We start from the raw sequence: 15184 nt of genomic DNA on the forward strand, positions 1-15184 counted from the left end.
TTTATACTGGCATTAATTGCTCCGAGATTACAATCAAGATCACAGAAAATCGTAATTAATATATCAATGTGAACTATGCAACAGCCCTAATTAAGGCGCACGTAATTGCAATTCCTAACAACATCTTATGATATTAATGCTCTCGTGCTGAGTCTTGGAAGCGACCCAGCCACGTCCTGTATATCCACGTTGTGATCAGCACACACGTAAGGATGCATGTCGAGTAAATGTTCCCTCAGGCTGTCTTGTCTTCCGTGTTCCGTCTAAATACTTCGTACGTCGCTCACCCACATAACTGCTTGCGGCAACACCACATCTGTTTTGAATCTCTTGCGACCCCGAAGTGAGATTTAGATGGGTAACTTTGAATGTATGAGTTAGCCTCATGAATACGAAGTGATAAACTTACACTACTAGAGAACAATTGGACGATGTACAGAACGATCGTAAGTATAAAATGATGAACATGGCTTCATATGCCAAGAAGTCATTGCATGCTAAAAAATGTAATATCTTACAAATGATCTAAAGAGCAAGTTATTGCGCGAATCTCATACTCGTTTCTTTCAATGAGCAATGAAACTGCATCGCTACTAATTAGTTCAGCTAACTCCCTCTAGAGCTGCAGGCAGTGTTGCTCTGCGTCTAAAGGAGGTTGCTAGCGCCTGAGATGAGGACACCACGCGACACACAAAATTAAAGATAATTTGCACAGTGATTTTTCCTGAAGAATTTATTGCTTACAGGTAATTGCCATCAAATTTATAATAATGAAATAAATGAACAAATTTTCGAGAAATTCCAGACGGGCACAAACACACTCGTGGAGGCGACACTGCTTAGTCCACCCTGAGCACCTAGAACAGCTTATTCAAATTGTCCGCAACCTTGCCTTTCTAATTTAGCTTTGAACACCCTAAGTTTGAATGAACGGCAACTAATTGGGTGAGCAATATTTCGAAAATAAATGTTATGCTTTAAATGTATCAAGCAAACTATGAATTAATATTGTAGGGAGATAAAAAAAAGATGTCTCACTCCAGCAATCATGTCATGAGTTGAGGCATGCAAACAACGTAGCAATCGGCCATCACTGATCATTTCTTTTCTTTTTAAATTCACAAAGAACATTCATTGTAAGTAATAACTTGGATGGTTCAAAACTTCGATACTCGAAGTCAAGCGTGAATAAAACAAAGAGAATGTGCAGATTCATGAATAACAGCGTCGTTTCCTCGGAAAAAATTCATTGAACAATTTCCACGTGAAATTATAAGTTAGAGATCCGGTGAACTATTTAATTTGAGAATATCCGCGAGAGTGCAAGAATTGTGCTATTCTCGATAGGCAACAAAATACGGCAACATCTGTTCAGGCGTTGAGAATTACCCAGCCATGCAGATCATTTATCCGTATATCAAAAGTATTAATTACATGCCATCAAATTTTACTCATGAAAGTTTTTAAGAACTCGTTAAACTTCCAACATTATAATTTCGGTCCATAGTTCACCTGAGTGCGAACAAATTCTATATCATTTCCATTTATGAACACAAAATTGCGACTTATAATTGTATGTGATGCTAAGTGACAAAAAGCCATAATTAGTCAAATTTTAATTAGGCCGTTTAATGACATCGCAACTAAAAAATACTTATAAAGTAGTAAAGTTCCGCGCCGTGCTCATTATAAGCTCTTGTGCTCCAAAAAATATGTATATTTTGTTCCCTTACTGATAGGTGTGAAGATACTGGTCGAGCAAGATGCTGGAGAAAAAGTCGAGCAAGAGAAATACAAAGCGCCATATCTACAAAAAAACATCCGTTACATCATTATTAATCAGTGAAATCTTCGTATAAAAAGTTTTTCCAGCAATAAGTGTGCATTAAATTCCATCTATATTAAAAAATCTTTGTGATTACAATTATTCAACATTTAACAGATTCATCGAGAGGGCAGTATATGACTGGTCTTCCTACGACTCACGAGTAACTGTGTATGATGTCAGCTGAATGTTTCTCATGGCTTCTTCAAATCCCGACATACACCTTATCAGCCTTCATTCAATAATAACGATAGTTATTTCACAGTAACTATATTATTACAGATCTTTGTAACCACAACCTACGATGACTGCCATGGGTAAGAGGAAAGGCCTAAACATTGCTGACGTAACAGTACAGCGTAGAGCGGTCGGTTGGACCAGTCTCTAGCCCCTGCAAATTGCTGGTGCTATCAAGAGCCCTAGTGTCTCTAACATTGGAAACGTCAATTGAAGCTATAGGAAAATGATTTAGAGTACATGCGCTGCTATTTCGATTTCCATCACTATTAATTGCATCAGCAAGCGGTTGCTTATCGACATCTTGCAGGTAGCTAGGGCCACAAGCCGGACCCACGGACCCGTTCAAGAAGCAGGTCTTCTCGGCAGCGCATTTCCGGCACTCAGCGATGGTGATGCCGGTCTTTGAGTGCCGTATGCACATGCAAGGTTCATCTGCACAGCTGCTCAGTTTCTCGCGGATGCTCTCGCACAACTCAGACTCAGTATCCGAGTCTTCATTATCAGAAGAACGGAGCCCGCTGAGACCCGCGACCTTTTGTTCACTAAAGGCACCTGAGCTAGGACGTTTGCTGGAGGAAGAGTTTCGCGAGGCCTCGCTGTTTACTGGCTTGATGTGCGTGTGGTCGGAGTTCTCAGCTCTCAGGTACAAATGCTCCTCGACGGTGGCCTCCCCTTCGTTGTTGCAACGTTTTTGAAGAGAGGGGTTGACTAGAGGATCTAAATGAGATCATATGTTAGATTCTCTGAAAGTAATAAAGTGATATCGAGATATGCTCCACATATACAGGCATTAAATGAAAAAATTACCGGGAGCTAAATTCTTCCCTCGCTTGAGATAACATCAGTGCTCGGCAAACAATAAAAAAAATTCCAATGAAAACGTCCGAGGGATGTGTGATAAGTAATAACTTATCACACTTATTTATTCTGAGTGAAGAATTATAACTTATATTCTGAGTGAAGAATTATAACAAAAATGACAAACCAGCGACAATTTTATAGCAAACGTGTGAAATAACTCTCTAGCTTCTCATTTGACACCTAAAAATTGCGTTCGATTTGAGCAGAGCATGTGAAAAAGGCGTAGCATTGTGTAATTTTCCGTCGATCGACTTCATGATCTAGAATAAATACTTTGCCTTCTAGTAAAACTTGGAGAAGGAGACAGTCAATGAAAATTATTTTACTAATAACGAGTTTACCTTCAACTTTAGCTATTGCGGAGAAAATTCCCAAGCTAACATATTTTGACGAAAACTCTAACCAGTATGATATAGAACTACGGACATGTATATTCTACGTAAATACGAAAGCAAAAGACTGACCAGCTCTGGAAGCAATCCAGACGACATAGAAGAAGTGGAGAAGTGTGGTAATTGAAGCAACGACGCCCCAGACGAGGAACAGACGAACGCTGCCCGCCGTCGCAACTATCACGCCAGATGTCACCGAACACAGAGCATAACCTGCGCCCGTGAAATATTCTAACCGTACACAAATATCAAATGTATCACTCACTCGCTGAACTAGACAAAAATTTGTGAAATATATAGAATATATGAATATGAAATCACTCGCTGAATTAGACAAACGTTTGTGAAATATATAGAATATCTTATAATTAAAATATTATTCAAGAGAATTCCCTAACCGATCAACGCCAGAAAACAATAGAGCACAAACCACATATAGGTCTGAAAATCACGGACCGATGCTCTCGTAGCAGATGTTGGCGAGGCTCTGGACGGTGGTGGAGGCGCCCGGAGGTGCGAGCTGTCCGGCGTAGACGACGATGGCGCTGTAGCCGAGGCCGTAGCACGGGCCGTTCAGCACCTCCACCGCGACCGTGAGCCAAACATTGCCCCACGTCCCCACACACGTGATCAGGTACAGGCGGATGGCGTGCAGACCCAACACCAGGGTTGTCACGCGATCAGCACCTATTTTCTTCACCAACACGTCTGGCGAGGCAACAACAACAAGGGCTTTATGTTTAGACGTATTCGTGCACTGCCGATATAACATAACATAGTGATCTCGGCGCTGCAATGTAGGCCTGATGTGGCCTGTCGCCGATATGATCACGACTGATTCATAATACGGTGAGTAAGATCGAATCGAAACATAAATCTAAAGTGGCAATAACCCTAAATCGAATGGATACCAGAAAGGTTAAACGTGCACAGGTAAGCACATCCAGATTTATAGTTTTTACAAACGATTAAGCTTGATTTGAATATGAAGCATCACGTAGTACACTACAACTCGCGGCAATTAGATAAGAAGAAAAAAAGATCTTAATAAAATTGTCAGCTAGAAATTTATTTCAGTAATTTAAAATCGAGGCGAATTTACCTAAAATCGTTACTTCGTGTTAGACCGCGACAGTGATACTTTACACTTTGAATCAGGATGATATTTTGGCCAATTTCTAAACGTAAGACCATGCCGTAAAATGATAGAAGAACACTGTGTAAGCGTTCTTCAGAAAATGGCACTGGGTAAGTATACCGGTACTCCATTATTGCCGCTGAACACTCGAAACATGCATCACTGCATCGGCACCACAACTCACGAGAAAAGAACATGCAGGGAACCTCTGTGGCACACTGCACGAAGATGGTGATGCCTTGCAGGAACTTGATGTTTTGCACTGCAGCGCTGCCTGCTGCCATGTCCTCCTGTAGCCTGAGGGTCGAACGGTAACAAGCGCATATTAATATGCAGATTAAAAAGATTTATAATGAATTTTACACATAGCTAATATTTGCATATGGATAGCAAAAGCCAAATATCATCAAAAATAAATTTCAATTTGACACCATACAGAATATACATGAAAGTGCGCTTCGACTTATTTATTGCAAATAGATAATAAACGTTCAACAATGGTTCAATGAATACAATGGATAATTTTCAAGTTATATTAGTGAATGTGGCATCCATTCTTGATTGATAAAAACTCACACAAACAAAAAATTGAGTACGACTCCATCGAAACAACCGTTGAGGACGGAGAATAAAAGGAATAAGAAGAAGCGAGGTTCTTGAAGCAGCGGCCACACGGAGCTCCAAACGTTTCTTTCTGCATCCAGTTTGGGGACTTTGAGGTTGGAGGAAAGAACGACGTCCACACCCATGATTAGAAAGACTAGTAGGTAGGCTGGGGTGTAGTCCTTCAGTTCCGCGTAGCCAGACCACCAGTCCACAAGAAGACCACTCACAGGGCCCATTAGCCCCCAGCCCAAGGATCCCCAAGCTCTTTGAGAACCATAGTTACCAGAAGGGCCAATGGTCTCGATCGTTACAGCATCCGAAAATGAGTTGGCAGTGCAGAATGAGATCATACCGATCATCATGAGCGAAAAAAATGCCCAAAAGCCCATCTTAGTCCAAACTTCTACAGGTTGACATCCTAATCCTTCCTGCTGGCCTGCATTACATTTTACACTCACCCTACCAACAACGTCCAAGTTAAGAATATTTCTTGATGCTATTCGGTAAGGCAGTAAGCCTAATTCCGAAGATGAATAATTACTTGCAAGAGTTACTTGAAGATGATCTACGGTTCTACTTGGGTATTTTCTGGTTAATTGGCAGTCGACACCAGACACTAAATGGCATGATTCGCCAACTGGTAGATATAAGGTCAAGTCTGACCACGAAAAATTAGCAACATATTTTTCCATTCCTGGAATTTCACCCAATGATTCCCATTTGGATTGATTTCCTATTATCTCTTCATTAAATTTGCTATCGTCGGAAATTAAGGTCAACTTTTCACTCGAAGGCTTTCTATGAATTTTCTCGGCATCGGTAATGTTGTAGTTTGCTGGCAGTAACCAAGCCTTATCGAACGACGGTTCCAGTCCAAACGAAGGGACGAAACAAACACAACCTAGTGACAATCCACACATCAAAATTGAAGCTATGAAGATAATTCTCCTAGATCTCGGGAAAGTATCAGCGATGAGGGAAAGAATAGGCTTGGCGATCACAGTTCCGACCAGGACAACGGCAGCCATGAGGCCTTGTAAAATTATAGGCACGCCGAGCCCCAAGCCCAAGACCATCGAGAAGGGCAGCACCGGCACCATGCCTGCACGTGTCCAGGAGTTCATGTCACTCTTAAATCAGACTATCCATAACTTCGAAACGCTGCGTTTATTGATCTAACAAGAGATTTTTGTGTCATTACTCTGTAACACTTTTCATCAATGAATTAAATAAATTATTATATGCATATGAGGCACACTAACTTCAAAAATTGCAATATATTTAAATACGGATGATAAATGAGACCCTTCTGAAATAAAAATAACGCGATTAGCACCAATCTCAGGAAATTAAAAGCGTTCATAGTTTTACATAGTCATAGTGAACTCACCAGCAAAGAAGAAGAAGTAGTGAGCTTTAATGAGGACGGTGTCTCGATTGATCTTCATGATGAAAGTCGCTAATGTTTCTATTATAATGAGAGCTAAATATTTACAAGCTCGACTACAACAAATATATTAGACTGCACTCCAGTTCCAATTTTGGTGTTGTAGCAAGAGGAACCATTTGTTAGTGTAGAGGAGCGACAACGACCTGCTACTCCAGACCTCCATATCACGCGCTGCAGCTTCGTCTCCACTTAAATATTTCAATAATATTGAGAAGTCTAGGGGTATGCGTTACAGCCCTCCCGTCATCTGTAAACAAAAGCAGATAATTAATAACAGCAATGATTTGAATAACTGAAACGAGGTAGACTAATGCATATATTGATAATTTGACGAAACGGGCAGTCATTCGGAGCTGTCGATCCTTCACTGAATGATGACAGTGTTTAAACTTTAAAGAACGACTTCCAGCCAGCATCACAAAAGAACGAGAACTCAATCGGCAATACTTAAGCTTGCATGCAGTCTCTATTGAAGGCCGAGTAGTTTTTTTTATTCTTGCCGGTTTTTCCTCTTTTACCAGCTCTAAGAAAAATCCGATCGATGAAGGCTAACTATGAGAACACAATGAAAGGTCACCCTTCGTAGCATCAAGTGGAGAGCTCGGATAGCTTCAAAGGAATAGCGAACGCAGTTGCAGCGTTAAGTACAGCCTCATCTGCCGAGTAGATAGCATATCAAGAATACACATCAATCGTCACATGATAAATCCAAGTTCTAATTTATCTCGGCCACGAATAGCTCTAGGCAGCATTCTTAGCGTTTACGTCACCCATGTTGGCTTCTATGTCATTAAGAAAATTGCGGAGCAACGGAGAAGGGCAACAGCAACTCCTGCGACATGCGATCGGCCAGGTCTTATTCAATGAAAACAAACCTTACATTACCTGTAGACAGGATGATTACTTCAAAATTAAATACGAGTAGATACGCGTAGTAGATTTGATTGAAATTGAGACCTATTCACAATCATTGCATTTTATAAAAATAATCAAATTTTATTCATGGCAGTGCAAAAATATCCTCTTATTTCAATGTAATTAATTATTCATTTTGATAATAAAATTAAAATTAAATATAATTCACTGATATGGGGATAGGACATAACTTCAATTATTCATCAGCATATTTAAAGGAATTTTTCACGTTGCCGAATTTAGTCTAATAAAATATTTGATGTATTTTTATTATTATAAGAAATTATGTAGCATGATCATTGATGAATATTCCATCATAAGGTGCATCTCCGTATGTTATCCTATAGGTTTCATGTAAGCAAGTCGTTCGTTAACATAATAATATTTCAGTAGAAATTACGTATCGTAAGCGTGCACGTTGGATGTTCAACTGCAAATCAAAACACGTAAGCTTAATCATCATTTGCGTTTCATTCTTGCAAGTAAAACTTATGAGTATTTTTTGAAACATAATTAGCTAGATGAGACAAAAACCACTTCGAATTTTTAGTTCGAGCGAGTAAAACATTGCGAAAATTAAACTTAAAACTCCCTATTTGTCGAATGAATGCAGTAGAATTTATTCAGCAACAGCACAGCTAAGGCACGACAGATTCTAGGTACTGAATTATCATCACCGCTTCACAAATTACATGTTACTCGATGGCTCGAATATAAATGACCGCGTCGATGACAGTGTTGGTCGGTGCCTTTTTATTATGTTTACTGCGTTTCGCGGAATTTTTTTTTTAAACTACGAGTGCACAGAATACTCTTGCAACAAATCGTTTTGGGGAATACAATTGTAAAATTTATGAGCAGCGCAGTGCTTAGCTGAGTCGACATCCAACACTGGACAACGCTAGAGCTTGCTAACGTATGAGCACTCGAATGCTTGCGGCATTCAGAAACTGACGCGAGAAGAAAAAACCTGAAAATATGTCGAAATTGCGAATTATTTGTCGCCACATCCTCACCAATTATAATAAGAGTGGTATCCTAGAATTAATTATCAAGAAATTTCAGCGATAGCGATGAGCTACCAAAGTGTGGGCTGATGTCTTGAACGGTTCTGGAGACCCGAGTGAATACTGTTGAGTGAAGCTTATGTCTCATGTTTATCTCAACAGCTAAGACTGTAGCCTATTTCTTCAACGGCTCTATATACCCGAGTGTATGCTGTTGAGTGAAGCTTATGTCTCATGTTTATCTCAACAGCTAAGACTGCAGCCCATTTCTTCAACGGCTCTATATACTCGAGTGTATACTCATGAGTGAAGCTTATGTCTGTTTATTTCATTTATTTACGCATAGTTCCATCCCCCTCAAACACACCTTGGCATTGACAGCATAGCCTGCAAAGCATCACAATGGAGTTAGAACGTGCTAAAGATGTAATGAATCCATTTCATAAATTCCTAAATATTTCGCTCATGTCTAGGAATACAAAATTTATATGCTAAGCAACTGACAATTGAGTGCTCTTGAATGAGATTGATAAAGTTAGACGCTTAGGCATGGCACTGGTTTCTTTTTCGTAGTCAACTAAATGGCATAAATCCAAATTCACACTATTACGAATCTCACCAATGGATACCAAACATAATCAAGAAATCAAATACTAAAGATCTGACAACATGCAAGCTTTAAGTGACTCACTAATTAGTACGTTAAAATCACTTTAACTATTAATCAGTTCCCAGTTTCATTTGTAATAGAATACAGTTGGAGGCATTGAATCAGTGAAAGTTTTTATGAAAAGTAAAAAATTCTGCATACTTTCCATTCAGCTACACATACAGGTGTCTCTGCCTGCCTCAATTTTGTCCGCGGAGAACAGTTGTCTTGTCTCTGAGAGTCTATATATAGTACTATAGAATTACCTGTCGCGGAACAGCCAAGTTAATTTAAAAATAAACGTTTAAAAAATACTTTTTAAAAACAACACTTCTGAAGAATCCAGTGTCTTCAATGTTAAAGATGTACAATGAATTTCTCATTTTATTTTCGAAAATTAAAAAAATTATTTTTTTTTTAATTTTTTAATATATAAAATTTTTTTCAAAATTATTTACATTATCCTGTCAATTGATTCATGCACTGCCTCCGACTTCACACAAGTATGCGAAATTTCAGATCAATTGGACAGGTGGAAGTGTGTCAAATATCATTTATAAGATTTTTAGCTGACAAAATTATTTTGTCATTTTTTTAATATTAAAAAAAATTTTTGAATTCCAAAATTATTTATTCTGTCAATTGATTCATGCATTGTCTCCAACTTTACGCAAGTGTGCAAAATTTCAGATCGATTGGACAGGTAGAAGTGTGTCAAATATCGATTATAAGATTTGTGGCAGACAAACAAACAAACAAACAAACAACAAGAAGTGAAATTAAAGAGAAGTGTTGTAAAATGAGTTTAAATAATAATAATAAATGATCGATTCTAATGAAATTCCGAAAACAATATGAACGATCTTACAAATGGAAACTCAGTGCGATCAATTACAGCTGAATTTTGATGGAGGTAAGCTGTTCTCTTGAAACTTTTAGAATAAACTTTTTCTCAGGTTCAGCCTGCAACATCGATATGGAATCATATCTAGTCAGCCTTACGAACTTTTACCAAGTTCTAAACTAATGCTAAACTTAATAAATGTGAGTTCTGAATTTTTGAGAAGAAGTGAAATATTACTTCAATTTATTAACAATGACAAGGATTTTATTGGAAGAACTGAAAAAGAAACCTGAGGAAATAAAAATAAAACATTTTTATGCATCCACAAAGTTAGCGACCATTATTATCGATTGCACAAGTAGCAATTAGGAAATATCCTTTCAGAAAATGTGTTGTTAATTGAGGAAGTTTCGCAATCATTTGCTGGATGAATTCATTGCGTGTTGGGGCAGTTTGATGACCCGTTAGTATGGGGTGGACGATCGCAATTCCTAGAGCGCGATGAGGCAAGAACTTCCCATACGCATACTCTGCTGTTGGGGTGCAGCGAGCGAGCAGTTATATCACGTAATGCACGCGTGTTTACCGGGACTGAACGTGATGCTGAATAAAGAAGCGCACAAACTGCACAAACTTGACAAACGTACAGCAGCAATGACAATGTAAGAATATTGTATAAATTATAACATAACATAGTGATCTCGGCACTGCAGTGTAGGCCTGATGTGGTGTGGCCTGTCGCCGATTCCTTTCCTTTTCGTGCCTTGTTCACAGAAGATCTAAAATCGTGTCATTTGACCGGATCTTTTCACGACTGACGAAAGTTTTAAATAGCTACTCGACTTTCACCGGGTTTGATATGGTGCTAGGCATTTCAAATCTGAACATATATTTTTCCATAGCTTTATCTAGTCTGTTCTTGAACGCGTTCATACTTGGAGCGCCAACGATGTCATCGGGAAGGCTGTTCCACATGTCGGTGATTCGAAGCGAGAAGAAATTTTGTCGCGTGGAGAAGTTGCAGCGCAATTTTTTTAGCTTATAGCCGTGGCCCCTGGTGTTGGTTCTTGTTTCAAATTCTAGTAACCCTTCAGGGACCTTGTATAGACCATGAGTATACTTGTATACTTCAATGAGGTCCCCACGCAGACGTCGATANAGAATATTTGGGGTCTGTTTACCCCTAAAATGGGTTGGCTTGGTGATGTTCTGGATTAAAAATGAGTCTCGTACAGACTCCAAGAACAGGGATGCTGGGTGATTCTCATCTCTTGGAGAAGATTCATCCGCCCAGTCTATTTCTGGATGGTTAAAGTCACCAACGATCAACGTATGCGACCTGCTGAATGACATGCTCGGTAAAAGGCTGTTTAGTACTTTATTTTATCAGAGGAGCTGTTAGGTGATCTATAAATGACCCCTATGAGAAGGCTATCTTTGCCTTATGGAGTAAGTTCACACCACACTGATTCTCTAGCTGATTGATGCTCTGCAGATAACTTAACTTGCTGGGCCCCATAGGAGGTTCTAACCCACAGAGCTACACCTCTACTGCACTGCTCTTCATTCAAGTTATGAAAACAATCAAAACCTGGCAGCTGAAATTCAACAGGTACAATTTTCCCCCATGATTTTTAGGGAGTGTTTCTGTAATACAAATAATGTCTATACACTCGTTTGCGATCACAGTTAATAGTTCACTTTTTTTGTTGAAAACGGAATCCGAGTTTGTGTAAAAACATTTTAAAACTTTTTGTGCACTTTCAATTTGATTTATGCGGTTGCTTCTTACATTATTTACAGGTCTGGAACTGCGGACATGACTTCTACTGTTTACTTGTCTTCCAGCTACGCTAACTGATCTTGTGCGGCCGGTGTTGTCTTGACATTGCGAGAGTGGTTGACCTGATTTTCCGAGCTTTTCCGCCTGAATCTCTCCTGCCATTTCTTACATACAATAAAATTTATAATATTACTATTTTTTACTACGTAATCGCAATAAATAATAACCTGGTTCAACCTCATTATGAAGAAAGACGTTGAAAGTGGAATTTCACGAGCGAAATTTTCAAAAATATTAGTGGCCTGTGAGTGTTATCATGAATATTGGTTGAAGTATCGCCATAGCCATGAATTTCTGCTGTTCTCAATATTCGGTGCTTTGAAGTTTCATCAGTTTTTTGCCGAAAAATTGTCATTTTGGAAAATAAACAAATATTTATTTTTCCAATAAGCAGTGTACTTTATTCTTAAATGCTTCATGTTCTTATACAGCAACCGAGAACTAGTGCGAAGTAGGTATATGATAGCCATGGAGGTATCCAGAAGCCATGACCAGTGACCACTGCTCAGTGTGTCAATGCGATTGCTAGTCCTGTCACATCCACCACGCAAGAATGGCTCAGAAGACTACCAGCCTATGGCGTTACAATCGTCACCGAGTGCAGTAGATGTTCCATTACAGAAATTCTAAGAACTTCAGTGACGTCAGTGATCCTGCCGTGTTTCTTTTGATTGGAACGGTACTCGCTTTTTGATTGGAACTGTACCTCACTCTAGCATACGTTCATCTTTAACCATCAACACAACCACAAACAAAGATTTATTGTTTAGATTCCGTGCGCGATTGTTTTTGTTTAACAGGCGGTAAGACTGGCATGCTGTATGGTTTGCGATAGATTCAAGTGCGAACTATAAAATTACATAAGAACACGTTTTTATCATCAAAACGAGTAGAAATATATCATTTATAAATATGAATATATATATAGAGATGTGATTATATCATTCAGCTTCATTAGTCAGATAATTAGTAATAACATAAATGACAAATAGAGTTCATTTAGTTTCATATTTTTTCTCTAAAGATATAACAAACTGACAAGCGAAACTTTTAGACTTCAAAGGAATTTGGTCGAAGAAAAACAATATTATCTTGTCGGATAATATCTTCAGTGAGGATATCAACAGGGTCGGATGTGTACGTGTCCAACATTCACATCCTGCCACAGACGAGTGAGCTGCAGGCCATAACATTGTTTCACTGTCATGTCTTTTGAGCACGAATCGAGTTACAAAACTTATAACAATAAATACTAAGCAGTCAATCCTAGATATAAATTGTCTTGTTAAGGCATGTCGTTGGCAGAAACCTATGTATACATAAGGTAAAAACAAATGGATTAAAAAATGAAATAAAATAAATAAATGGATTCAAATCAAATATTCATGCGAGTCCAGCAAGAGGGATGTCGTGGTCGCCACTCGCCATGCAGACCAAGCGATAGGTACATGTCAGAGAACCTATAACGCTAGGTATTGTTCTAGCATAACGGCAGCATATGTTCCCCGCTGAACACCTAATCAAAACTAATTTATTCTTGATAATCAAATAATCCCTAGCCGGTGGATCGGCCACACTGTGCATCCTTATATTACTGGTCACCAAGGTCAGCTTACTTAGTTATACGTAATTTTGTCTTCTTTACATTTCTGGCCTCCAAGGTCAGCGGAATATGCTAAACGTAATTTTCCTCTTGTGGTTTATAAAAGAGTCCGTTTAGGAGCCCCAGCTTCCAACAACAATGGATGATCCGAGCCATCGCATAATAACAGCAGTGGAGTCTGTGTCTCAGGATATGCTCCCTAGGGTGGTATGTGAATTTGATCACAGCCTTGACATACCTTCGAACACCTTCATTCAACATTCCTTCACAGCCATTGCATACCTTAGAAAAAATATGAGAAAACTTTTTAAGCTTCCCATTCAGCCAAAAAATAGCATTTGAATATGTTCATTAGTGTTCGAAATATAGACGTGTCATGTCGGATGATTGTGATGGGAGAGACAAATTAAAGAGACGTACCAGTGATAAAAAATACGAATGAGGCCGACAGTTAGGTTAGGTATCATATATCTGCAAGATAATACCGTAGCAAAGATGCGGGCTCGTTCATAGCGAAGTTAATGGCAAACTGATTAAAACTGGCATGCAGGCAGTAAAATGAATATTCAGTATTGTTCATCAAATGGCTTCGGAAGAAATTTAAAGTTAGTGTTGAAGTTTAATATGTATGCCTATGCATCTGTCCAAGGAAAAAGAGTGAAACTGACGCCAACTGAGCCAATGAGCACGTTTTACCGTAAACCGTTCATTTATTACAGTAAGTTAATCGTATACTTGACAAATTATGCTCACAGCCAGGTAATGAGTATGACGAAGAAATGATAATATTGTGAAAATATCGTACATGGTTGTAATATTTTCTCTTCCTGCAGCTGCCGGCACCGTTCGCCCGCAACCATGTGGCCGCACAGAACAACTCGTCCGGATCCGTGGACAACGCACAGAAATCGATGCACTCAAGTACGCTGCATTGCATTATTTTGAAGAACCACTTATCTAAGAGAAATTGATCGCTAATATTAAACCATTTAATGAATAAATGAGTAATTTCAAATAGAGAGATTAATAAATATTATTTATGATTACCAAACACTCCCACACAATTGTACCAGTTCAGACAAAATACTGCAGAGGTCTAAACATAGCGTGGCGTAAATTTTGCAGAGAACGAAGTGCGGAAAAACAAAACAATAGGAATTGCAATACTTACTGCGCAACACACGGAGAAAAGACTACGAGTGACGCGTTGCAGTGAATGCACCTCGATGAACTTGAAACTAGCTCACTATCGGCAGTGGAGCACACTGCGTCCAAGGCAGCCAACTGATTACTACTCGCCGCCACAGCAGCTGATCAACTGCGGGAACTGCCGAGTGCCGACGAGCAAGACAGCAAGTTCGCTCCGGCTGCCGTCGTCTGCAAAGGCAAAGTGAATAAGAGGTGATGCAGACTTGCAGTAGCAGCACAACACAACTGCAAGTTTTCATAACTCGAGACAAAATATTTTGCTCTCAATTTCTTGTGTAAATTTTTTTCGTTGTGGTTTTGCGGCCTAACCTTAGAAGATGAATTTAAACTTAAACCAAAATCCCAGCAGAGAAAATTGACCAATTATTACTTCTGCCATGGGATGAAGCAGTGCAGAACATTATAAGAATATCAATCATTGACACCGCTCCGAAGCAGTTAGTTCTGGTAAAAATGTGTAATTATCGGATTTTTTCAGCGCTAAATATTTTCACTGTAAGTACTCTTTGTATGCGCATTTAACGTTATTTATGATTGTAGTTCATATTATGTTCTAGGTAGAATGACCCTTTTTGTAGCGCGTCAGTTTTTCAAACTTTTGT

The 15184-nt window shown here is 39.0% G+C and overlaps 1 protein-coding gene across 1 annotated transcript; it reads right to left on the bottom strand.

Annotated features, from left to right (window-relative positions):
• Window positions 1-14678, bottom strand: LOC108682520. The gene is made up of 7 exons (XM_018171696.2): window positions 14545-14678; window positions 6453-6759; window positions 5033-6164; window positions 4641-4753; window positions 3775-4026; window positions 3391-3531; window positions 1-2782 (listed from the first exon to the last, which is right to left on the bottom strand). Exons 2-7 carry the CDS (start codon window positions 6508-6510, stop codon window positions 2157-2159), a joined length of 2322 nt encoding a protein of 773 aa, XP_018027185.1. The 5' UTR covers window positions 6511-6759; window positions 14545-14678; the 3' UTR covers window positions 1-2156.
• Between the last annotated feature and the right edge of the window lie 506 nt (window positions 14679-15184).

The sequence above is a fragment of the Hyalella azteca genome, unplaced genomic scaffold, assembly GCF_000764305.2.
Source record: "Hyalella azteca isolate HAZT.00-mixed unplaced genomic scaffold, Hazt_2.0.2 contig13201, whole genome shotgun sequence".
In the NCBI taxonomy this organism is placed as follows: Eukaryota; Metazoa; Arthropoda; class Malacostraca; order Amphipoda; family Hyalellidae; genus Hyalella; species Hyalella azteca.

Coding starts and splice junctions, on each gene's coding strand:
- LOC108682520 (XM_018171696.2), bottom strand. CDS start 6,510: ATGAAGATCAATCGAGACACCGTCCTCATTAAAGCTCACTACTTCTTC. Junction 4,754..5,032: donor GTACTCAATTTTTTGTTTGT/GTGAGTTTTTAT, acceptor TTCGACCCTCAG/GCTACAGGAGGACATGGCAG. Junction 3,532..3,774: donor CATCTGCTACGAGAGCATCG/GTCCGTGATTTT, acceptor TCACGGGCGCAG/GTTATGCTCTGTGTTCGGTG.